Here is a 10,671-nt window from a genome sequence, read left to right as displayed (position 1 = left end):
GACCCTCGCGAGGCTGTTCTTCCTTGTATTGTTCATCATCACCAGCCCCAGGAGGCAATCCACCAACCACACACTGGAGTAGGGTATTACACCACAATGGTGGCCCGAACTAGTATAAATCTTGTGTTCCTTGTGCAGTTCTTTTGGTAGTTTAGATCCTTGCGAGATGGAGAGGTAGAAGGCGTGATCTCCGCGCGCACCCTAGTGTTTGAACCTTAAGGGTCTGCCGGAACCGGTGATCCGACAGAATTTGGTTCGAGGGGCCTGCCCTGGCTTCAAAGGCTTCATCAGCACTTGCATATAGTGATTTGAAAGCTCAGGTTCGTTGTAAACACAACATGCATCTTCAAGGGGAGGACTTAGAGGAAGGGCACGAAGCAATTCAGACGCTGGTGCCTTGTAATTTGTGTTCTCAGTCATCCAGTCCAGAACCCATGAATTCACATCTTCAGAGTTGCCGGTGATGTGTAGTGTTGCGTAGAACTGAAGAATGAGATCTTCATTCCAATCACAGATGTCAGTGCAGAAATTGAGCAGCCCAGCGTCATAGAGAATGCTGAGGACTGGTGTGAAGCATGGCAAAGACTCCATATCCACGTGGGGAATGTGAGCATGGTCGAAGACTTTGTCTTTGTTGTAAAGCACTGAGGAATAGAAATTTGCTTGACTAGCTGTCCAGAAACGCCTCTTCCTTATGCGAGCAGAGTCATAAGGGTTGTATTCAGTGAAGAACACATGCTCACCAAAGAAGTCTTCAGCCTTGAATTTTTGCTTCCTTGAGAACGGATCCTTTGGCCTTGGCAGAGGAGTGTCAGTGAGTTGCATCACTACCTCAGGAATCACGATCTCAGGTTCTTCAGGCTGAGGAATTTCTGGTTCCTCCTCAGGTGCATTCACATTTGTAGTGTCAGCAGCAGTTTCCTCAGCACTAGTGGCTGGAATTTCTTCATGCACAGATGCAGTGGGATGAGTTTCTTCAGAGCCCAATGGTACAGTTGGTGCAGGAGAGTGAGGAATTTGCTGCAGGGGGTGAAGAGTGGGGAATTTGGATGCTGACTTTCCCAAAAGTCATCATTCATCAACAGAGTTGTGCTTCCAATGTCCACATCTTCATCATCAATTTCTTCAACACCAGCCTCTTCAGCATCAAGCTGAGGCATTGGTGATGAGACCAGTGGGGTTGAAGGGATTGCATCCACTTCAATTTCTTCATCAATCTACTCTGACGAAGCAGCAGATTGAGTTTATTCATCAGATCCGCTTGGGATCACATATTCTTCACCAAAAGGAACAAGGTCCTTTGATGGCATGGTGGAAATAGGAATAGCATCGATCGGATTGTCAAACGAGCTGGTCATGGGCTTCATCTTCTTTGGGGCTGAAGATTCTGAAGCACTTGATGCTTTCCTTTTCTTCACTGCAGCTCGCTCTGCAGCCATGGTCTTCTTCACATCTGATGCAGATGGAAGGATTGGAGTTGGTGTAGGCGTAGGTGGAGCTAAGGAATCTGGTTGATTTTCCTAAGGCGCAACTGATGCAGTTGCCCTGACTTCTTCAGTTTCTTCAGGCGCACCACTAGTGGATGCCCTGGCAATTTCTTCAGCGGCTGGAATGGAGTCATCAGCCCTGGAACTAGCATTTTCTTTAGCAGCCTGAAAATCATCAATGGTGCTGGCATGTTCTTCAGTTTGCTGAACAGATGCTTCAGCTTGAGGAACTTCTTGTTGCGTTGGGGCTGCAACCTTGGTGAATGTCTCAGTCAGCTTCACAAATCTGACCTTGGCTCCTTGCCAATTAGCATAGTACGAGTTGAAGTTGTCGCTGAGGGCTTTGATTTCAGCCTGCATCTTGATGAGTTCTTCAGTTGCCATTTTGACAACATTTTTCTTCAGGAGTTTCTCTTTTCGGTACTGTGATTTGTTGATCTATCTGGCCCTATCATATTTCCACTTCTCCTCTTGGATGAAGTGAGTGAGCATGTGACTTTGGCCAGGTGTCAGCTTAAAGTCAGGCATAGGTGTGTTGGGATCCTTATGCCAGAGATCAATGTAATCAAGGATCGCCCTTGGATCCAGTAGCAGTGGCACAGGTGTGCCTTTGGCTCTAGCGGCCCTGACTTGTCGGTCTCTGATGATTTCCGCAAGTTCATCATCATCAGCCTCATCATCTGCAGGTGGCTCTTGGAAGGCGACCTGTTTCTTCTTTGGACTTGGGCGAGTACCTCGTCCAGCAGTTGCTTTAGTCTTCAGCAAAGTTGGTCCAGATGAAGAATTTGGTGCAGCTGAAGAACTTGCTGAGACACCAGAGGCAATACAGATGCCTATAGTCCTTTGGCACGAGGCCAGATGCACAGGTGCTGAGGACTTTGTTGGGACAGCTGAGGACTTTGGAGGAGGTGCTGAGGATTTCGGAGGAGTAGGGGCAGCTTGAGGAATTTGCCTTGAAGATTTTGAAGTTTCAGGCCGTGAGGGCACAGCTGAGGAACTTGGCCTTGAGGGCACTGTTGGTGAAGCACTTGGCTTACGAGCGGGCTTCTTAATCATTGCTTTCCTCGGCTTGACAGAGGCCTCAGTAGCAGCAGCAGCAGCAGAATCTTCATTGAATTTCTTCACTGCTTCTCTGGCTTGTCTTGCCAATTTGGCTTGGTGCTTGGCCCATTCTTCAGGAAAATCCTCACCGCGTTTGATGCCAGTGGGATCAGCCAATTGGCCAGGTGCCAATGGGGCTCTTGGGCATGGAGGATTCAGTGCGAATTTCTTCATATACTTTGGAGTGACATATCTGTACTCTCTCCATTCACGTACCCATCTCCGTTCAATCTTCTGAATGCGCACCTTGCGCTGATTTTTATCTTCCTTAGGAGGTGTGCAATACCCAGCATAGATGTCCTCAGGGATTTCAAAGGCAGTCATGACCTCAGGCTTCTTTCCTCCTTTCTGTGGCATTTTACCGTCAGCCATTTTCTTCATTTGAGGAATTTGAACAATTGAATTCTTTGAAGAAGTGTGCAGTTTTTCTTCGAGGAACGCTGCAAACGAGTTAAGTTCATGAGAACCTAATGATTCAGCAGCGGACATGTGTACCTGTGAACAGAGTATAGTTGCGAGGAATTTGAAGAGGTCATATGCGTTCTCAGAAGGTTTTTCAAAGAGAACAAGTTTGAGGAATTTGACCAGATGCGTCTTGAAGAATTTCACTAAGCGCGCTATATCTTAGGTTCTAGATTTGTATAGATCGATGATCCACACAATTGAGGAATCTTGAAGAAAATGATGCTTAGGGAAATGAATCAAGAACAGATAACATGTGAGGTGTTTTGTGTGTGAGGATTTGAAGAATAAAACACCTTTGAAGATTTTGTAGAAAAGTTTTGAATCAAAGAGGGCAATAAAAGTAACTTTTAATTACCCTGAACGAAGAACACGACGAACTGTGAGTTGAAACAGTGAAGTTCATCGATGCAGATCTTCCACGCCCTAACTTGGCAGAGGAAGACGTCTACGGCGGCGGCGGAGGTGAAGATTTCCGCGGTCGGCGCGAGTACGACGGCGATGAGGTCGAGGCAGTGAAGCTCTTCCTCACCGGCGACGATGGAGTAGCGGCGGCGCTAGGGTTTGAGAAGCTCGAGCGGGAGTGAGATCGAGCGGAGTAAAAGAAGTGAGGAACGAGACAGGGGTATTTATAGCCACGGTGAAAAACTGCTCGCCCGAAGATTTGGGACGAACGTGCCCTTGGCCGTTCTCCTTCTCACGACATGTGTCACCCACGTACTGTGTAGTGGAGATCGTGTAAGATCGTGGGTGAGTAAAATAATGCATCGTGGGATGCGGAACGGTTTGAGCGGCAAAACCAAAAATTTGGATAAGATTAGTTTTAAAGTTCCGTTCGCAATTTCTTCAGCTGACAAGGACACAGTGAAGAATTTGAACGAGTTTTAGATAGAACGCACATGAAGAATTTGTGAATAGATTGGATTGAGTATAGCATAGAGGGGAAGGGTCACTACAAGGAAACCCCTTATAAAGCAACGAAAATTCTACAACGTTTTGAGTATATGTTGTAAAATTCAGAATAGATACACATATATGGGTTGTAGGATATGCGTTATAGATTTGCAGCTCATAACCCTATCAGGAGAGAGAGAGACGCGCGAGAAACAGAGCCCACGACTCCCTCGTCTCTCCCGAATCGCCGCCACCATTGCCTCGTCTCCCTTGCGCCGACCCTCCCCACCTCCCACCTCAAAGCTCTGGAGGCTGCCAGATCCGCTAAATCCCCACCCAACCGTCCCTCTCGCTCTCGCGTCCCATCCCAATCTCTTCACGCGGCTCCTCGCCGCGCTACCTGCGGCGGCTCCATCAGGTAATGTCCGGCGAATCCCGCCACCGCGAAGCACAACCCGAGGTCCCTTCGCTCTGTGGAGCCCTCCCATCCAGCTAGATCCAGCGCTTGAGGCCACCACAACCCACCCGCGACCCATCCCGCATGGCTAGGTTCCGGGCGTCGGATCTGTTGCCGGTGGCCATGTCGTTGTCGTCCTCGTCTCATCCGGTGAGTGCATCCCCTCCCCTAGCTTCATCCTCTCTCTCTCCCTTGTCTAACCTCTGCTCTTCACTTCTCATGTAGACGTGCGGGGAGGAACGTCCAGTGGACAACCTTGCTACGGCTCAGGATGAAGCAGCCACGAGCTTCCTCCTCCGGCTTCAGGTGAGTTCGTCCACTCCTCCCTCTGCTCTGGTTCGTGGCAGATCAAGAGAAATTTTTGTTCTGGAGGTGTTAGGATTTTCTACTGCTTGGGATCAAGTGCCTGCTCGTTGAGGTCAATTTGATTTTGTTTTGCTGCTAAAGTGTCAAAATAGAGGACGACCACATGCTGGATTGAGTCCCGATGTGTTGAGGCTGGGAAGGTCGGCATGGCCTCCAACCATGGCAATACACCTACTATGTTGCTGCCTTGCAAGCAGTAGTGGCTAGAAATCAACCCCTGGCTGCATATTCTTTCTAGGGTAACATCATTGTAGGGAGGGATTCTGTAGCCCATCTACGCAGTAACCAGTGTGTTTGAGGCAATTAGTACACAAAACACCTAGGTATAGTTAAAAACCAGGTTAGGGTCTAATTAATATAGTATATATCTCCAAGGCCCTGATTATTTTCTTTTCCAATCTTTAGTATTCTCCTGTTTCAGGTTTTGACCATGGCCAACATATATTCTTTTAGGCTAATTACTAAATCAATCTAACGATGGTTCATGTGGCAGCGGAGGTGTAGCAACGGCAGTTTGAAGCAGATTAGGCGCCCGCGGGCGTCTTTGGCAGCGAGGCCGTTGAGTGAAGGAAATGGCAGTGTGGCGATTTTTTTTCTATTCACAATATTGACTAATATCCTCTGTATATTTACTAACTCCGGATCCAAGACTTTTAAATATAAATTATAACATAGCAGAAGAAAGTCTGGTGAAAGTCTGGCGGTTTGTTTTCTATTCTCCATCCTTAAAGCTCATAACAGAAGAAAGAACCATACAATTGACTTTATCACTATTGCTTTATTAAGAAAAAAAACCTGTCTTTTACGCATGTATTGATGCTCCTCTTGACTCGATTGTGTTGTAGGGAGTGAAAGCATCCAGTTGGGGTGGTCTGCAGCTCTGGTCGCCTCCAGCAGCACTACATAGTCAAAGTTCCAAACAATAGTATTACACTGCTGCCTCCAGCCAACCACAACATAATCATTGGTGTGTTTCTTATCTAGAAGATTTGAGTAATGTACGTGTTTATTTCAGAAAACATTTCTTAATGAAGGTTTATATAAGACAGATATTCCTGTACATTAGCTTTAGTTTTTTTTTTTTAACTAGAAAGTGTGGTTTCCTTTTTTTTACACGAACTCACTAAAGCATGGGATCCATTTGGGGTTCCTCGATAGCTAATATTAGGAGCACGCAAGATTTAGAATCCTGCTATGTAATTAAAGGAAATCACAATATTGACTAATATCCTCTCTATATTTACTAACCCCGGATCCCAGACTTTTAAATATAAATTATAATTTGGAAAGTTTATTTATAGGAATGATAAATAGTTTGTATAAATGCCTTTATGAAAATAAATTTATTTCAGCAACATGGAAGCCAACACAGCATCACATGTAATATTTGTTAATTAGTTAAAAGTATGCTTCTTTTAAAATTTATGGTTTTATTTTTTTTCTTACATAAAAATATTCTAGTTATACATGGCCAACTAAAATTGTCGTGCATACGCACTGGTTGATGACTAGTCTAACTAACTCAGTGATAAATTCATTGAGTAAGATGTAAAGTTGCCAAGATAGTAACTAGGACACATAGAACGGGACGAATATAGATTCTCTCCTTTTATTAAGTAGGAATGGAACTTGATGAAGCTTTACTTGTGTTGCGCTGTTCTAGAGATGCATGAGACACCTGTAACCTTTTCCCCTTGGCTTTGCAGCTGCGCGCACCAACTTGTTGTAGGGGGACACCATGGAAGGTATACACTCTCCCTCTCCCTACTGTACTACTGCTCGTTGTGTCCATGACCATTGAGCCATGCTAGGTTCTATGCTGCGTCGATGCAAATTTATAAGATTTGGGGTTGTAGGCTTCAGTAGATATATTTAGCAATAAATAAATCTGTCGGTTGACACAAAACTGTTTGACTGTAGGTGTACAAAATTAGCAATGGATCTCTAGGCTGGTGATGACCATGTAAATTCGTTTCAGTGGATTTGGGGCTGTACATTCGTTTCAAAGCATGGTGAGCACATGTAGGTTTGTCTATTTCCTGTTGGATGACTGAAACCAACTAGAGCTAAATGTTTTGGTTCAGTTTCCGATGACAAACTATTTTGGTTCAGTTTGCTAATTAAATGGAGAAGAGAAGAGAAGTAGTACTGTCACACATTGCCTTTGAACGTACAGCAGCTTAGGCTACTGTCCATATAATGTTATTGAGCCATGTTGTTCTGCAGGCTATGTCATATATTGTGGCGTCTGGATTAGTCATCAATGATCATGAACACTCATGCTGGTATATTTTCAGAATCATAACAGGGACGTAGTTTGCTACAGTTCTAAGTTATGATCCTAAATTTAAACTTGATGGTGCTGAGATTAAAGTACATTTTGGGCAGTGTAATACAACACTTGCGAAAACTGAAGATTTGGTACAGAGTCGCAAAAAGTTCAATACTATTGGTAATGCAGAAAAAAATATTGCATGGCCTTCAACCTTTGTACGTGTCTAATATCCTGCCTTTATCACTACTTGCATCATGTCAATGCATTATGTGTTAATAGTTCATTTTGTTATTTTCCTTGTAGATTGAAATGATATATGGATGATTATATGGGTGCGTAACAAGTATACTGCAACGATGATGATGATACTCTGGTTCATGATGATGGATGCTTTCAATTTTAGTTAAGTTGTGGGATGTTCCTGTTGGACGATGTTCCGCAATTAGTTTTAGTTAAGTTGTAGGGATGTTGATGGATGATTTTAGTTTAGATTTTGTTGTCAAGAAAATATTAGATTATGCATCACATTTGGATGGTGTTCCTCCTGTAATATCCATTATTGTAATCCAACAATTTTATCTAATATATGATTTCTTCCTCTTGTGAGCATATTCTCTTATTTTTTTCCCACTTGATACACATAATTATCATTATTATGTGGAACATTAATTTAATTGCTGGTATTATACAATATTATTTATATTATATATGCACAAACACCTGAAGCCTTGAAAATTCTCTGTTGCCTAGCAATCAGAATTAAGCACCAACGTATAAAAGTGTTGTAAAAACCGGTTTTATGTGTTGTACTCTTGCAACGGTCCCTTTTACCAACGGTAGTATAAGCGTTGCATTATGCGCTAGCAACGCTGGATAGGGCTACGCATCCCAATTTGTTGGTAAAGACCCTAGCAACGCATATATGGACTTTTAGATACGAAAAAAAGCGTTGCTATAGGTGGGGTCATGTTGTAGTGGGTCCGATCACATTCACTTAGCAGAAAAACCAACTTGAAGAAATAGCTATAAGTGAATGCTGTAGAGGACATAAACTCATATATATATATATATTTGGAAGGAGCGTATGGTTTGGTCTAAGCGCAGATGGCATTAATCCTTTTGGGGAGCAGAGCAGCAACCATAGCACCTGGCCTGTGACTCTATGTTTGTATAACCTTCCTCCTTGGTTGTGCATGAAGCGGAAGTTCATTATGATGCCAGTGCTCATCCAAGGCCCTAAGCAACCCGGCAACGACATTGATGTGTACCTAAGGCCATTAGTTGAAGAACTCTTACAACTGTGGAATGGAATAGGTGTACGTGCATGGGATGAGCACATGGGGGAAGAATTTGACCTAAAGGCGTTGCTGTTCTTGGCCATCAATGATTGGCCTGCTCTCAGTAACCTTTTAGGACAGACAAACAAGGGATACCGCGCATGCACGCACTGTTTGGACGATACCGACAGTATATATTTGGCTAATAAGAATGTGTACCTGGGACATCGTCGATTTCTTCCGAGCAGGCATCCCGTAAGAAAGAAAGGCAAGCATTTCAAAGGTGAGGCGGATCACCGGACGAAGCCTCGCCACCGTACTGGTGCTGATGTACATGATATGGTCAAGGATTTGAAGGTGGTCTTTGGAAAGGGTCCTGGTGGACAACCTGTTCCGAATGACGCTGACGGACGCGCACCCATGTGGAAGAAGAAATCTATATTTTGGGACCTGCCCTATTGGAAATACCTCGAGGTCCGCTCCGCAATCGACGTGATGCACGTGACGAAGAATCTTTGTGTGACCCTGCTTGGCTTCTTGGGCGTGTATGGGAAGACAAAAGATACACCTGAGGCACGGGAGGACCAGCAACGTATGCACGGAAAAGATGGCATACATCAGGGTCATGCAAGCTACGCTCTTACCAAAGAAGAGAAGGAAATCTTCTTTGAATGCCTGCTCAGTATTAAGGTACCGTCTGGCTTCTCGTCGAATATAAAGGGAATAATAAACATGGCAGAGAAAAAGTCCCAGAACCTAAAGTCTCATGACTGCCACGTGATTATGACGCAACTGCTTCCGGTTGCATTGAGGGGGCTTCTACCGAAAAACGTTTGATTAGCCATTGTGAAGCTATGTGCATTTCTCAATGCAATCTCTCAGAAGGTAATCGATCCAGAAATCATACCAAGGTTACAGAATGATTTGGTGCAATGTCTTGTCAGTTTCGAGTTGGTGTTCCCACCATCCTTCTTCAACATCATGATGCACGTCCTAGTTCACCTATGCGAAGAGATTAACGTTTTGGGTCCTGTATTTCTACACAATATGTTCCCCTTTGAGAGGTTCATGGGAGTCTTAAAGAAATATGTTCATAACCGTGCTAGGCCAGAAGGAAGCATCTCCAAGGGCCGTCAAAATGAGGAGGTCATTGAGTTTTGTATTGACTTTATTCCTGACCTTAAGCCGATTGGTGTTCCTGAATCGCGGCATAAGGGCAGACTGGATGGAAAAGGCACGCTAGGAGGGGAACAAATAATATGTATGGAGGGACATTCTCTCACTGAAGCACACTACACAGTTCTACAGAATTCCGCCTTGGTGGCTCCGTATATGGATGAACACAAGAATTTGCTACGCTCCAAACACCCAGAGCGGTCTGATGACTGGATTACACGTGAACAAACCAGGAGTTTCGCCAGCTGGTTGCAAGCACGTACCATGCATGACACCTCTATTGAAGATGACCTGTACTTGCTGTCCCAGTTACCATCTTCGAATATAATGACTTTCAAAGGGTATGAGATAAATGGTAATACATTTTACACGATCGCCCAAGATAAGAAGAGCACCAACCAAAACAGTGGTGTCCGCTTTGATGCAGAAACCAAGATGGGAAAGGAAACATATTATGGTTATATACAGGACATATGGGAACTTGACTATCGACGTGGTTTGAAGGTCCCTTTGTTTCGGTGCAAATGGGTCAATATGACACGAGGCGGGGTAACGGAAGACCCGCAGTACGGAATGACAACAATGGATCTCAACAATCTTGCGTATGTAGACGAATCATTCGTCCTAGCCAATGATGTGGCATAGGTTTTCTATGTGAAGGACATGTCTACCAAGCCAAGAAAAAGAAAAGATAAGGAAGCGAATGCATCGTACGATGAGCCAAAGCGGCACATAGTTCTTTCTGGGAAGAGAAACATCGTGGGAGTGGATGACAAGACAGACAAGTCAGAAGATTATGAAAAGTTTGATGAAATTGCTCCATTCACAGTGAATATTGACCCGAGCATCCCGTTAAATGATGGAGATTTTCCATGGCTACGACGCAAAGGGACACACGCGAAGAAAAAGTTTCACACCCAAAGATCTGGGATGTGATCGGCTTAACTATCATCACTTTCTTCTATGTTTCACACCCAGGAGGGAATCTCTGTAATAGTTAGGGTAGCTAGTTATGTGTTTTGGCATTTGAAACGCGAAGAAATTTTATGTGCAAGCAAATTCTTTCATGCATTTACTGATTTTTTCAGCTAAATGACCCTGAAATTGAAAAGCATTTCAAATGAACTCAGAAAAGGTTGAAAGTTGGCATGGTATCATAATTTCACCCACATAGCA

General features: G+C 44.2%; 1 protein-coding gene and 1 long non-coding RNA gene across 4 annotated transcripts; both read left to right on the top strand.

Moving 5' to 3' along the window:
• The first annotated feature begins 4,156 nt into the window (after positions 1-4,156).
• On the top strand, positions 4,157-5,953 carry LOC125553472. The gene is made up of 3 exons (XM_048717250.1): positions 4,157-4,551; positions 4,627-4,707; positions 5,261-5,953. Exons 1-3 carry the CDS (start codon positions 4,486-4,488, stop codon positions 5,435-5,437), a joined length of 324 nt encoding a protein of 107 aa, XP_048573207.1. The 5' UTR covers positions 4,157-4,485; the 3' UTR covers positions 5,438-5,953.
• Positions 5,954-6,472: 519 nt separating this feature from the next.
• Positions 6,473-7,643, top strand: LOC125553471. Of its 3 annotated transcripts, XR_007304069.1 has the most exons (5): positions 6,473-6,512; positions 6,688-6,779; positions 6,994-7,052; positions 7,156-7,257; positions 7,346-7,643. It is a non-coding gene; the product is annotated as an uncharacterized LOC125553471 (long non-coding RNA). The 3 variants fall into 3 exon arrangements; XR_007304067.1 differs by having other exon boundaries at positions 7,156-7,643; XR_007304068.1 differs by having other exon boundaries at positions 6,994-7,257.
• The last annotated feature ends 3,028 nt before the right edge of the window (positions 7,644-10,671 follow it).

Source organism: Triticum urartu, chromosome 4, assembly GCF_003073215.2.
Source record: "Triticum urartu cultivar G1812 chromosome 4, Tu2.1, whole genome shotgun sequence".
Lineage (NCBI taxonomy): Eukaryota > Viridiplantae > Streptophyta > Magnoliopsida > Poales > Poaceae > Triticum > Triticum urartu.
The sequence above is the reverse complement of the archived record's forward strand: the minus strand, read 5'-3'. Positions and strand labels throughout refer to the sequence as shown.

Bases quoted from the DNA above. Each gene is read 5' to 3' on its own strand.
- LOC125553472 (XM_048717250.1), top strand. From the start codon at position 4,486: ATGGCTAGGTTCCGGGCGTCGGATCTGTTGCCGGTGGCCATGTCGTTG. The intron at 4,552-4,626 runs GTGAGTGCATCC...CTTCTCATGTAG, and splicing joins TGTCGTCCTCGTCTCATCCG to ACGTGCGGGGAGGAACGTCC. The intron at 4,708-5,260 runs GTGAGTTCGTCC...TTCATGTGGCAG, and splicing joins GCTTCCTCCTCCGGCTTCAG to CGGAGGTGTAGCAACGGCAG.